The 14520-nt window shown below is 48.7% G+C and overlaps 1 protein-coding gene across 1 annotated transcript; it reads left to right on the plus strand.

Annotated features, from left to right (window-relative positions):
- Positions 1–18: 18 nt before the first annotated feature.
- LOC144947162 (uncharacterized) lies at positions 19–13771 on the plus strand. The gene is made up of 4 exons (XM_078876355.1): positions 19–1751; positions 4897–5064; positions 6380–6568; positions 7795–13771. The coding sequence occupies exons 1-4, from the start codon at positions 1587–1589 to the stop codon at positions 7957–7959; spliced, it is 687 nt and encodes a 228-aa protein (XP_078732481.1). The 5' UTR covers positions 19–1586; the 3' UTR covers positions 7960–13771.
- The last annotated feature ends 749 nt before the right edge of the window (positions 13772–14520 follow it).

Below are 14520 nucleotides of genomic sequence, written 5' to 3' on the forward strand. Positions count from 1 at the left end.
ACGTCGCACGTAATTCCCGAACAAGGCACGGTGGCGGCGCGACCCTGAAAGTGCATCGGAGAGAGAGAGAGCCACCGTTGAATTACAATTATAACTGGCAGCCCCTTTCTCAATCCACTGCTGGATGTGAAGGCCCTCCCTTACGCCCTGTCATCTACGGGGGTCGTTTGAACCCATACTGCACCGCGCTGAAACCAAACCAGGTAGATCCGCGTTCGGATATCACTCACCACTGATGCTGGCCGTGGCCACAAATTGAATTCGGTGCGGTAAACCACTGCACCCATCGCATCACCCGGGTCGCCGTGTCGCTCACAAGGTTGTTACCGCGCTCTCTTAGGCGACCGTTTTGCTATGGTGGACAAGTCTTCCTGGGAGCAGCTTGCACATTAGCAGCGTACGTTATTTAAACGTTATTTAAACGTTATTTAAACATTATTATTCCGCTCGTTGCTGTCGGTGCCATAACCCTAGCGAGGAAATTACATAACCGTGCACTCATTGCTCTGACCTATGGGCCACAAGCCTCCCCTCCAATTTTTCATCAACTTCTACTAAAGCTTGTGGCATTTATTTATTCATTTGATTTGTTTACAAATTACATTTTCTCCAAATCCCTTAAGCTGCCGAAAACCTGCAACCTTGCGCGGACCCCGTTGCGTTCCTCATAGCGGCGTTGTTCCCGAGCATTTGAGCCGAAGCGATTACCTCGCCACACAACGGGGGCGAGGGGGTCGGGCAAACCAAGAAGCTTAAACAATAAATAAAAAAATCCACAGCGAACCGCGGTCAGTCGTATAAAATCAGTCGCCGCGAGTTTCTTATCTCACTGAGCTGGAGCCACCGGTCATCGTGCACGCACGCAGGCAGACTCGCATACAAACAGACAAGCAACGCAGACAGGCAGGCAGGCAGACAGACGGACAGGCAACGCACGCTCCCAGAGACGAGTTGCCTCCCACCCACCAGTGTTCCGCGCGATTCGGGTGCCAGGGCTGTCTCGAGGTTTTCGCATTGCGGAAGATCCATGTGGTGGGGACTAACAGGCCAAGGGGGTCGTGTCAAGCCGAACCGCGCCGCTACCCCCGCGGTGTCTTCCCTTGGACCGCCACCGTTCGGCGGCGTTTTTTGCGGAGGCGATAAGAGCCGCAGGCGTTAGTGGGGTGGTCATGCAGCAAGGAGGTTGCTGACCTGCCAGTCCTGAAAAAGTGCAGATCAGACTCGGAGAGAGTTTCTCGGCTAAAATAAAGGCCACGTGTTAAATGCACGACATTCTTGTTAAATGTATTTATTGATGAAACGTTTTTAAATAAAGTGCGTTGTCACTCTCATGTATTGTTAGTGTTCGTCCCACATTAGACGTGGGTTTTTTTTCCCAGGAACGCTCAAATACTGAATGGTCCATACATCTCGAAGCAGTAGTGTCCAATTCTCTCGGTGTTTTTGCAATTACAGACATTGCCAGCAGCAGCAGCACTATCATCATCGTGACTCATTATTATTATTGTCACGCACGAGTGTGGGCGGAAGGTTCTGTTTGTGCGGGGCCCCCTTGTGCCCCCCCCCCCCCGCGTAAAACCGCGGCCATGAACGGTCACCGCTCGTCCAGCCGCAAGGGCAAGGTGGAGACGGCCGTCTCATCCCTCATTGAGGTGTTCCACCGCTACGCCGGAGAGGACGGGGATGACCTGTCGCTCAGCGTCACCGAGCTGCGCTCCCTCATTCGGCACGAGCTGCCCACCATGTCCCAGGTGAGCATCCGGCCTCGCACAGAGACCCACACACTCGCACGGAGACCCACAGACTCACACGTCTACCCACACTCACACGGAGACCCATAGACTCACACGGAGACCCACAGACTCTGACGGAGACCCACAGACTCGCACGGAGACCCACAGACTCTGACGGAGACCCACATACCCGCACGGAGACCCATAGACTCACACGGAGACCCACAGACTCTGACGGAGACCCACAGACTCGCACGGAGACCCACAGACTCTGACGGAGACCCACAGACTCGCACGGAGACCCACAGACTCGCACGGAGACCCACAGACTAGGACGGAGACCCATAGACTCACACGTCGACCCACAGACTCTGACGGAGACCCATAGACTCGCACGGAGACCCATAGACTCGCACGGAGACCCACAGACTCGCACGGAGACCCATAGACTCTGACGGAGACCCACAGACTCGCACGGAGACCCACAGACTCTGACGGAGATCCACATACTCGCACGGAGACCCACAGACTCGGACGGAGACCCATAGACTCACACGTCGACCCACAGAATCTGACGGAGACCCATAGACTCGCACGGAGACCCATAGACTCGCGGCCAACACCAGTGACGAATATCTGAACCAGTCCTGGGCCTCCCCTAGGTCGACTCAGCCTCAAATGAGTAGCTGGTGCTGTGTGTAAACATCGCCACTGGGGAGACAAAGGCGGTCGGGCGTGCAGGCCTTCATATGTGCTAGCTAACAGCATTTGCCCCAAGAGTCTGTCCATCATCTCATACGCAGTCAGGCTCGCTTGAACCAATGCAGGTGAACTGCCAGATGTTTACGGACAAGGGACCCCTCTCCTAAGCCATCCAACAGCATCGTGTGAGGGCCAAATCACACGTGCCAGGCAGAACATGCTCATGCGAATTTCGAAGGTCACGATTCATAGGTTGACTGTGTATCACGCGGAGTTCCACAGATCTCTCTCTCTCTCTTTTGGGTCTGCCGCTATTTGGCATTCGCACGCTCCCACTGGGTATTGCCGATAGGTCCACACGAGGCAGTCCTACCGCTGCCACTCCGCTGCATGTGGGACGTGGCAGTGCGTGACTGTAGCTCAGTGCAAGCCAAGCGGTCCGACAGAGCAGCAGCTGGCCAACTCGCAGACGTTTGTGCTTCAACTCGGCTGGCTTGCAGGATGATGCAGCTAGCCAAGGGGCGCCACGGTGGCGAGATGTTGTCTGCCTCGCCTGGTGTCCATGAGATCGTGGGTTGGATCCCGACCCCTGTATATTTGGAGTTTGCGTGATTCTCTCTCCCCGTGGTAGTGTGGTCCTCCGGTTTTTCCCCTCTACATTTAGATTCAACATCACGCGTTTAGAGTATTTGGCTGTTCGAAATTTCCACTTGATAAGCCACTTGGTTGAGCTGTCATTTGAGGCGATGTCGCTTCTGAAACAGAGCTACATAGCTCAGTGGGCCGCAACTGGTAAAATAGAAAATTAAATGTGGTGTTGTTTTATAATGCCTTGTCGGACGTCACCTTCCACAGCGTTGTCGGACGTCACCTTCCACAGCGGTGTCGGACGCGGGAGGCGGATCCCTCTCGTGGTTAGCTCTTATTTTGAATAATCTCAGTAATTGCTCTTTGGTTCTTTCGGTAAAGTCAGGTAGAAAGAAATTAAATGAAATAATAGAATACGACGTTTCGATTGCAACACAAGCAAACGCCATCAGGTAAGAATGAATGAGAAAACAAACCTATTAATCTTAGAAATATAATGCAATACAACACAGAGAATCGGCTAACACACCGGTCAACACCCTACCTGGTTGATTACGTTCTTCCAAAGATTGCTAAACTTGAGAGAGAGACAAAACACACACAGAGACACATAGACAGACACATAAGCAGAGAGACACACTCAGAGACACAGAGATAGACACACATATAGACACAGAGAAACAACGCCTCTCTGTTGAGGCTTTAAATAGAGAGAGAGAGGGGGATTGGGGTAGAGAAATTAGCATGTCAATGACAGAGTTGTGTGGAACTATTCCTCGTAGCGGTCGGAGGAGAGAAAAGGGACTTATAAACAAACAAGCATGCCAAAATTTAGAGAGAGAAATAAGAAGTTTGAGAAAACAAACTTAGTCAAATTTGGAAGTGTAATGCAATGCAACACAGATAGTCGGATAACACGCAGTTAACGCATAGCCTGGTTGAATACGTTCTTCCAAATATTGCTTAATTAGAAGTTAAGTGTGAGTTGTGTAGAAATCCTCCCCGTAGAGGTGGTTCAAACTAGATTTGAAGCTTTCGTGACTGCAGGAATTACTCTTTCTGTGTTCCACCGCTCGCTCGATGGAACACGTAAGCGGTGCGCGGGATCGCAGCGCCCTCCTCCACTCCGACCGATCCACCGCGGCCTCCCAGCAGATGCAGAAGTCGCTGGTTCAATCTCCCGGGCGTGGCAGGTGAAATAAGGGTGCAAGTTTCCTAACTTATCCCCCCAACCACCACAATCGCTTCCGTCTACTCGGCAGTACGGAATGGGTTACAACCATCACAGATCGTCGATCTGGCAGCTCAGTTTCAGTTTCATTTATTTGGTATAGCCCTGTGAGCCATTCGGCTCTTGAACCGGGTGCAACCGCAACAAACAAAAACATGAACAAGAAACATTAAAGTGACTACGCGCAAACAGAAAAATCCAGGAAAAAACAGCAAAGTCTTCCAGAAAAAGCACCGTGTATCAATGCTGTGTGCAAAAATCCCAGTAGGATGCAAGTCAAACAATAACAACCATAAGACAATTTAGATTAAAGTTATCAGTCTAACTCTGTACTACAACAAACAAATATGGCTAAACCAAAACGTTTTCGAAATCACCAAAATAAAGCTAGTTCGCGTGTGGTGGGGCAAAGTCTGGGTGCTTCCCCATCTTCAGTCCGAGACGTCTGGTGGCTAGCGTGGAAGAGTAGGCCAAATACTCTGTGGTTAGAGAGTCTCGAGAGCCCCCTCTTGCGGTGGCGTGAGCGAGCGATTTGCGGGACTGCGCCTTTTAACCCCAGACGGAGGAGAGGTGTTCACGCGACAGGGACGCCGTATGAAGCGTGCTGCTGCTGTTTGTTGTTGTTGCCGCTGCTGTGGGCAGCACTGCCAGTCCCCGCAGGCCATGGACAACCTCATGAGGTCGCTCGATGCCAACGGAGACGGCACCATCGACTTCAGCGAGTACATGACATTCCTCAACAAGTTCACCATCCTCATCGACGACTCCTACATCCGCGCGCTGCTCCGCAACCAGGCGTGCGTGCGGCTCGTGTGTGTGTGTGCGTGGGGGAATTGTGTGTGTGTGTGGTGCTCGTGTGTATGTGGGGGGGACTCGTGTGTGTGTGTGGGGGATCGTGTGTGTGTGAGACTCGTGTGTGTGTGTGTGTTTGGTGTGTGTGTGGGGGACTCGTGTGTGTGTGGGGGGGGGGGGATCGTGTGTGTGTGTGAGACTCCTGTGTGTGTGGTGCTCGTGTGTGTCTGTGTGGTGCTCGTGTGTGTGTGTGTGGTGCTCGTGTGTGTGGGGGGGACTCATGTGTGTGTGTGTGTGGGGGGGACTCGTGTGTGTGTGTGTGGGGGATCGTGTGTGTGTGTGAGACTCGTGTGTGTGTGTGTGGGGCTCGTGTGTGTGGGGGGGATCGTGTGTGTGGGGCTCATATGTGTATGGGGCTTGTGTGTGTGTAGTTCATGTGCATGTGGGGCTTACGCACATACTTGTGGACCAGTGAAAAATAATTACCTGACGATTAGTTTGATATAGAGTCGTCGTCGTTCATGCGAATCGCATCTCACAGTCGCTGAGTAGGAACCACAGACCAAGCTGGAAGGCTGCCAGGTGGTGAGCCGGCACCAAACAACTGCTCTGCAGTTCTCTACATATCAAGATGCTTTCAGCCAATTCGTGAGTGCTTATACAGAAACTACAGCACCCGGAGAAAACCCACACATGCGAAGGGGCAATGCTGTATCCCACACAGAAGAGACAGACGACACAGTCCACAGTTTTCTGGACTGCATTCTGCTGGCGAGCCAGGATCCGGCTCCTCCTCGCGACGTTTTCCATTCGTCCCAATCCACCATCCTCACTTGCCTCCAACACAATGCCGGATTGCAGGCCCTGCGCGCGCATCCACCACCGCCAAACGTAGCATCGTCATGATCACGATCCATGGGTAGACAGCCCCGTAGGTGTCCACTGCACACGTCCTCATTTGTTTCTACCTTCTTCTGCCTTGTGCCAATATGCTCAAGTAGTGCCACATCTTTCTGGCATCAATCTCATCTGTCGTCGTCAAGCCACTCCTTGTTAGGTCCTCCTCTATTTCCGGTTCCTTCCATTTTTGTGAACAACACAATGCAGCGGCTAACACCAAATCATTCAGATTCAGAATATGTATTTATCTTGGAGGAATCCTATGAGCTATGAAGATCTTTTTCACGGATGTTCAGTAGGGGCGGGTAAGAACGTTACAACAAACAATACAAAATACGACAGGAGAGCAAAGTACAAGAAAGGTAAACAAATCACCCAAAAACATACAAATAAAACGAAACCATCCCCATCGTCTGCACTCTGACCGATCTCTGTATCCGCGCGTGCATGTGCGTACGTGGCGAGCAGCATCTCGCTGAAGGCGAGCACGGCGATTGAGGAGGCTCTCTACGGCCTGGTGGAGGCTTTCCACAAGCACGCGGGAAGCTCGGGGGACCCCTTCAAGCTCGACAAACAGGAGTTCAAGAACCTGCTGCAGACTGAGATGCCGACCCTGCACGAGGTAACGTCGGTTCGGGACATGGCCCCTGGTGCACTGGGGCTTGCGGTCCCCGCAGGGCGCGGGTTCGATTCCATCTCCCACGACCGAAATTGGGATAACGTTGTGGGGAAAAGATACTTAAAAAATATTTATTGTGATTTTGTTTTTATAATCCAGCAGCCATACAAAAGTTGTTAGTGCAATATCCTGGTGCGGGCAGATGAAACGACGGGGCACGTTTCTTGAATCTCCTCCGGCCCACCGGGCGGGTCACGCGGGGTGGGGTAAAGTGTGGGTAACTCTCGCCTCTTCCAAGACGCCTGGGCAGCGTGGTAGAGGAGGCACGTTTTGTTTACGTGACAAATATTGTGTCGGGTGGTGGCGGGTTTAACAACACATTTATATTTACGAGATCTAACCTCAAAAGAACTTCCATTATGGATAATATTGGTTGCACATTTACCTTTGGATAATTTACATCCCTTTGTCAATTCACCAATGAAAGCCTTCGCCCTTCATGTTGGTCGTGGGTGTTCCGTGACCATACTTCACCAAGCTGGTCAGTGCGTGGTTGGTGAAGGAGGTGGATGCCCGGGACCGATTCACGTATCACTTGCCACCAATGTTAGCCATGGCTGATTAATCAATTCACGTCGCCGGGTTCAAAGGACAGTGTGCTAACTGCTGCACCTCCACTCTCCCCCAATGAATGAATATTGGCTCCATAGAATATTTGTTCCCACCAGACAACATGTGTTCCACCTACTTATTTGGACCCCTGGGTTATGGGTTAGGTTTAGGGGTTATAGGTGAGGGTTAGGGGTAGAGTGAGATGCTACATTGGATTAGATAATAGGCCATATCTTGCGGTTAGCTGGAACAAATATATTTTAGTTAAACTCCTGTAAAAAAAAATTCCGTTTAAGATCACAGTGTTGTTGACAAATGTGTTGACTGCATGAGATAAACGGTCTCTGTAACGTCGATGCCAATATCAGGTTGCCACCTGTTCTGGTTTGCCCAGGATCGTCTGCTCCTTAACATAGCTCTCCAAGAAAGTCTACGCATTCAAATTCTCAGTTGCATAGTAATCCACTACTCAAGACAATGTATTTACATGGAGTACTATTCCATTTTCCAGAATCGTGAGACATTCTTCCCCATGACTGTTGCTAACGGTCGTCGTCAGCTGTCTCTCTACCCAAGCGTGATGTTGCCGTGATGTTGCCTCCGTGCGCTATTTGCAGTGCCTGAAAACCAAGAGGCAGCTGAAGGAATTCATCTCGGCCCTCGACCAGAACGGCGACGGCGAGGTGGACTTCGGGGAGTTCATGTCGCTCGTAGGACGATTCGCTCGGGCGCTCAACCACACTGTCTCCAAGTCGCCCTCGTCGCATTGGACAAGCTTATAAACGGCGTCGCGAGGGTCGCAGGGGTCACGAGCGGACGTGATCACGAACGTCTTCTGAGTACGCTGCGGAGGTTGGGGGATGCAGCGGTATGTCGAGAGGTGTTGAATGTTTTGTGGGGCGTGACGACGACGATGACGACATGTGCCAGTTGGTAGTTGACGTCACACGCGTCATGGTTAAAGCTGCCAAATTTGTACAGAGGCTTGACTGGGACAATGCGGTAGCCCCTCCCCCCCACCCCATTAGCTACGTCCACTCGGTCGCTAGCCCCTCCCACACGATGAGCGGCTTGTGTTGCTTGATGAAAATAAGAATGTTTTAGCCTTTCTGGCAATACCAAATAGATACCTTTTGCGAGGCGTCAAGTCTGCATTAACCACACGTACATGTGGCAAAACATGCAAACAGATATGCTATGATAATATATGCATTCCTGATTTGAAGCTTTCGTGACTGCAGGAATCCATACTCTTTGGTTCTTTCAGTAAAGTCAGGTAGGTAGAAAAAACAAAATATCACGATGTTTCGATCGCAACATAAGCGGTCGTCCTCAGGCGGAAAAAATAATCCAGCAGTGGATCTGCTGAACCAGCGAGAAAGCTGTTAAAACAAGAGGTTATTAATGCAATATATGCATTGTCTTTGAAACTGATTGACCACCCGATGTGTAACTCAGCCCACTACTCAGGTTGGCCCACCCTTTGCCACCTGTCATGAGTCGATCATTAGGCCAGACTTTTTTTTTACTCGGTTAAAATACCGATTTCCGCAAATGCTTTGGGACACCCAGCATTTATGAACCCTGGATTATCCTGGCCAAACTAGGAATGTGGTAGTTTTGTTAACGATGCTCAGTCACTTCGCTGAAGTTAGTTGGCGTGTAATGATTATTACTCTCGAGATCTGAGGAGATCTCGAGATCTGAGCTCCTGTTAATAACCTGAGGATGTTGGATGTAATCTTCAGTTACTTTTATTTAAATGTTGTGACATCGCTCTCCAACAACAATAACAACACCAGTGGTACTGCAGCGGTAATAAATTTGTCCACGTTTGATTCACGTGACACTTTTTATAAATTGGCTGTGTCGGGTGGAGGACGGTTTATGACACATTTTTTTACACAACCCAACCCAATTAAAAACAAAACCCAATTATGAATCAGTTTGAATTATGTTGAGCGGATGTCCTAATATCACAAATGCCACAGGGCACCCCTTGGCGCACATCGGCACTCCGCGTTGCGATGAGCACGATTGGCCATGAATGGTGTGGTAGGTCAACAGACGTGCGTACGTATATTACGCCGCTAAAATATTGAACAGCATGCAAATGTTTACGTCACCACGGCCCAAGGATTAAATACGTGGCTCTGCGGCGATAAGAACCGCACACGGCGCACTGCGGCTTTATCCGCGTGTTCCGTTTAAGAGGGGCCACCCTGTGCTGAGCTCAAAGTGGATTAAAAGACGGGATTAAACCAATTGCGTAGTGATTGCGATTGCAAGCATCTAACCGGAGCTAAAATGGACCGACATTCTGAGCGGCGATTGTAGTTTACATCTTTTTTTTTTATCTGACTTGCTGAAGCGACGCATCCATCTTGTCCAAACTGTTTGAAGGATTATGAATGCAGGGTTTATATTTATCTGTTTATTGTTTTATTGTTGTGCTTTTTTCCCCCCCAACTTGATTACAATTGTGACGTCGCCATCCTGTCATGAGATGAAGGGGGTCCGTTTGGCAATCTCGCGCAGCAGGGATTTAGTGCAAAACCACCCCGTGATGGAGCACACGACACATGGAAGGTAACAATACAGAACTACTTCTGAGATCCCTTCAAGCGATCTCCTGTTCACACTGCAAGGACTGCACTTCCACACACCGTGCTGTGTAGATTCATCTGAAGGGCTTTGTTCAACGTTTCGGGCAATGGCCCTTCAGATATGGATTTCAAATGTATCAGAGCCGGAGCGTGCCATTGACCACTTACCTATGAAAACCAAGTTTAACCAAAGTACTCGCACCTCGTTGTTTTATTTATTTAATTTGGCAGAAGGGGATAAACCCTCACACAAGCAATTGCTCAAGATTAGTGTGGAATGGGAACACTGTTCAGAGCTTCAAGCTCCCGATTTTAAACATCGATTCAGACCGCAAGGTGGCGATGGGTTCATTGCCTCTGACCGTCGAGCCATCCGACCACTCTCACACTCCAACAGCGCTCGGAGTAGATTTTAGCCCCCCCTCGTCCCCGTGTACCGACCGAGCCGTTAACCGGAGGCCACGGGCAAATAAACAAAAGCAGAATCTACCGGCATGTTACGCGCAACAATGTTGCATCGATACGCAACGCCGACGACGTCATACCAGCATCAACATCAGGTCAGCTCTCGATTGTCAGGGTGGGGGGAATCATCTGAGTTTGTGGGCTATAACCGTGATTGCTTGTGAAAATTGTTCCGTGAAATATCTTTGCCCGTGCTCACTCGCTCGCGCTGTATCACCCCCCCCCTCCCCCACGAGTCACGGGCCCAGTGACACGTCGCCCACGTAACTGCAGACGCATTAGCGGTCACAAAGCCCATTGCTTCAAACGGTGAGAGAACGAGGAGGCACACTCACCATCTTCATGCCCATGTGTTGGTGAAAACTAAATATACGGACATATTGGCGTTACACCGGTGCAGCACAACACATCGATCCTCATAAAACAGTCTAAAATCTACATTGAATCAGCAAATCTGTTATCAGTCTTTAATAGACTTCTGTCGTCAAGTTTTATGCGATTTGAAGGTTTATTCGGTCTACTGACACTTGCTAAAAAAAGGTTAACATTGACCGTTGATTTGGGTTTGTTGAATCGAGTAACCGCCCGACCAATCTAGGACACGAGGAGTCAAATCTGCGCTTGGAACACGGAGCAGCCAATCGTCATCAGGCTGGGTGATGCTATACGTCAACAGGCTGTGAAGCGTCGTGCTCAGCTGCTCGTATAAACATTCATCTTCTGACTGTTTCGACATCACGACAACTGATTTTGACGAACGACCCGCAAGATTTTGTGACCGGGGTTGCGAATCACGGGGAAAGAAAAATGAGTATTGTGAAAAATTAGCTTTTTTTTTCATACCCCGCACCGGTGTACTGCCAATACGTTCATTCACCGAATTTAACACAAACGTTGCATTATCTGTGTTTTAGTTTTATCCAGACCACCCGTCCAATGCCCCCCCCCCCCAGGTAATCAAGAATTGACTGGCGTGTCATTGAATTATTGACGTGACTGAATGTAACTTACAAAGTACGTGTTATTACGCCCCAAGTGTAACCGCACTAAATTAGAAACTTTTTTTTACCACCGCAGAGCTGCGTCTCACACGCGACGTAACATTGCACCTCTCTTCCGGTTAAGTTTATACGAAGGCTTTCGCAACCAATGTTCTGACTCACAACTAGCTGCTGTTGGCTTCGATCGTCGTGTGGTTACAGTGAGGGAAAAAAGTATTTGATCCCCTGCTAATTTTGTACGTTTGCCCACTGACAAAGAAATGATCAGTCTGTAATTTTAATGGTAGGTTTATTTGAACAGTGAAAGACAGAATAACAAAAACATCCAGAAAAACGCATGTCAAAAATGTTATAAATTGTTTTGCATTTTAATGAGGGAAATAAGTATTTGACCCCCTCTCAATCAGAAAGATTTCTGGCTCCCAGGTGTCTTTTATACAGGTAACGAGCTGAGATTAGGAGCACACTCTTAAAGGGAGTGCTCCTAATCTCAGCTTGTTACCTGTATAAAGACACCTGTTCACAGAAGCAATCAATCAATCAGATTCCAAACTCTCCACCATGGCCAAGACCAAAGAGCTCTCCAAGGATGTCAGGGACAAGATTGTAGATCTACACAAGGCTGGAATGGGCTACAAGACCATCGCCAAGCAGCTTGGTGAGAAGGTGACAACAGTTGGTGCGATTATTCCCAAATGGAAGAAACACAAAAGAACTGTCAATCTCCCTCGGCCTGGGGCTCCATGCAAGATCTCACCACGTGGAGTTGCAATGATCATGAGAACGGTTAGGAATCAGCCCAGAACTACACGGGAGGATCTTGTCAATGATCTCAAGGCAGCTGGGACCATTGTCACCAAGAAAACAGTTGGTAACACTACGCCGTGAAGGACTGAAATCCTGCAGCGCCCACAAGGTCCCCCTGCTCAAGAAAGCACATATACATACCCGTCTGAAGTTTGCCAATGAACATCTGAATTATTCAGAGGACAACTGGGTGAAAGTATTGTGGTCAGATGAGACCAAAATGGAGCTCTTTGGCATCAACTCAACTCGCCGTGTTTGGAGGAGGAGGAATGCTGCCTATGACCGCAAAAAACACCATCCCCACTGTCAACTGTCAAACATGGAGGTGGAAACATTATGCTTTGGGGGTGTTTTTCTGCTAAGGGGACAGGACAACTTCACCGCATCAAAGGGACGATGGATGGGGCCATGTACCGTCAAATCTTGAGTGAGAACCTCCTTGCCTCAGCCAGGGCATTGAAAATGGGTCGTGGATGGGTATTCCAGCATGACAATGATCCAAAATACACGGCCAAGGCAACAAAACAGTGGCTCAAGAAGAAGCACATTAAGGTCCTGGAGTGGCCTAGCCAGTCTCCAGACCTTAATCCCATAGAAAATCTGTGGAGGGAGCTGAAGGTTTGAGTTGCCAAACGTCAGCCTCGAAACCTTAATGACGTGGAGAAGATCTGCAGAGGAGTGGGACAAAATCCCTTCTGAGATGTGTGCAAACCTGATGGCCAACTACAAGCAACGTCTGACCTCTGTGATTGCCAACAAGGTTTTTGCCACCAAGTACTAAGTCATGTTTTGCAGAGGGGTCAAATACTTATTTCCCTCATTAAAATGCAAATCAATTTATAACATTTTTGACATGCGTTTTTCTGGATTTTTTTGTTGTTGTTCTGTCTCTCACTGTTCAAATAAACCTACCATTAAAATTATAGACTGATCATTTCTTTGTCAGTGGGCAAACGTACAAAATTAGCAGGGGATCAAATACTTTTTTTCCTCACTGTATAATGCCAATTCTCATCTGTAGCATCCGTAACCCGACTGATTTCATTGGCGCTGTCGGGTGGTGGAGGGTGCAGATGAAATTGGTATTACACCCACAGGATAAACAGCAGCTAATTATGTATCTCTTATGATAAATAGCAATTCCTTACCTGCCAGATTTCGATTTTCAAATTAGATTCGTGTGCATGCGCACTATGACTGTTAAATGCTCAACTGTACCCTATTGCACAACTACAAGGCAGCTTATCGTAGGTTGAGTTATATTCAAATAACAAATCTATACTGCGTTCCAGTATTGTTTAGTTGATACTCCATTATTTGTCGTTAATCGTCGTGTTAACGCTCACTGTATAACAGCGCCCTGACGCGTTTTCGGGGTCGTGCCACCCGTGTTGTTCGGCGTCGACGCCCGACGTTTCAGCTCTGCCGTGCAGGGAGCTTATTCAGGAATAGTTCAGTTCGATTCTTCAAGAAGCTCCGAGCACGTGGCAACAAAACATCGGACGTGGCGTGGAACCATGCGTGGCACAACCCGATAAACAACATCGCAGAGCTGTACAGCGGTTTTAATGTTCATATCGATGTCATGTTTGTGACGTTAGAAGGGGCTGTGACTGTTTATTTACACGTTTCCTGTATCGCTTTGTGGTCCAGGTCTCCACCGAAATGGAAACGCTTGTTCCCAATTGGCTTGCACCTGAGTGAAATAAAGGATACTGAACAAACCGCCCGTTTGCAAACTCGCTCCTTGCATCTAAAAAAAGAAATAAAACCCGCGCACATGAAACACGGCGGGCAGTGGCACGGAAAAACGATATCGACGTTTCTAGCGCAGAACAACACTGCAGGGTGTGTGGACGCAGGACCAGTTCAAATGTTTACTTGCCACCAATGGTAGCGATTTCTGGGAACCAAGCTCACAAACTAAAGCTAAACTATTTTACTTTACCAGGTAAGGCCCTACTGAGCTGTGTATCTCTTTTTCAGAAGCGACCTGGCAAACACACATGATAGCTCAACGAAGTAGCGTATCACGTGGAAATGTATAGCAAATACTCTAAACGCACGTTGATTATAAATGTGGAGGAAAACCCGGAGGACCCGGAGAAAAATCCACGAGTCCACGGGCAGAACGTGCAAACTCAGTGGCGGCTCATGCCATTTCCACTAGGGGGGGTTGTTGTGAGTGACCTCTGAAAAGATGGTGTTCTAATTAAGAAAAAAACCTCGTCATGTTATTGCCCTTCCCGTGAAAGTGATATAACACTCACCCAACTTAATAACCATTGCTACAGTCTACATTATATACTGCCAGTACACTCACGAAACTTAATAACCAGGCTACAGTCTACATTATAGATTGCCAGTGCACTCCGATTAAGAACCAGGCTACTGTCTACATTCGTGGGTTTTTTTATTTTTTATTCACTTAATTTTTTATTATAATTTTTCTATCTACGTGACT

Source organism: Lampetra fluviatilis, chromosome 44 (assembly GCF_964198595.1).
Source record: "Lampetra fluviatilis chromosome 44, kcLamFluv1.1, whole genome shotgun sequence".
Lineage (NCBI taxonomy): Eukaryota > Metazoa > Chordata > Hyperoartia > Petromyzontiformes > Petromyzontidae > Lampetra > Lampetra fluviatilis.

Coding starts and splice junctions, on each gene's coding strand:
- LOC144947162 (XM_078876355.1), top strand. CDS start 1,587: ATGAACGGTCACCGCTCGTCCAGCCGCAAGGGCAAGGTGGAGACGGCC. Junction 5,065..6,379: donor ACCAGGCGTGCGTGCGGCTC/GTGTGTGTGTGT, acceptor TGACCGATCTCT/GTATCCGCGCGTGCATGTGC. Junction 6,569..7,794: donor AGATGCCGACCCTGCACGAG/GTAACGTCGGTT, acceptor CGCTATTTGCAG/TGCCTGAAAACCAAGAGGCA.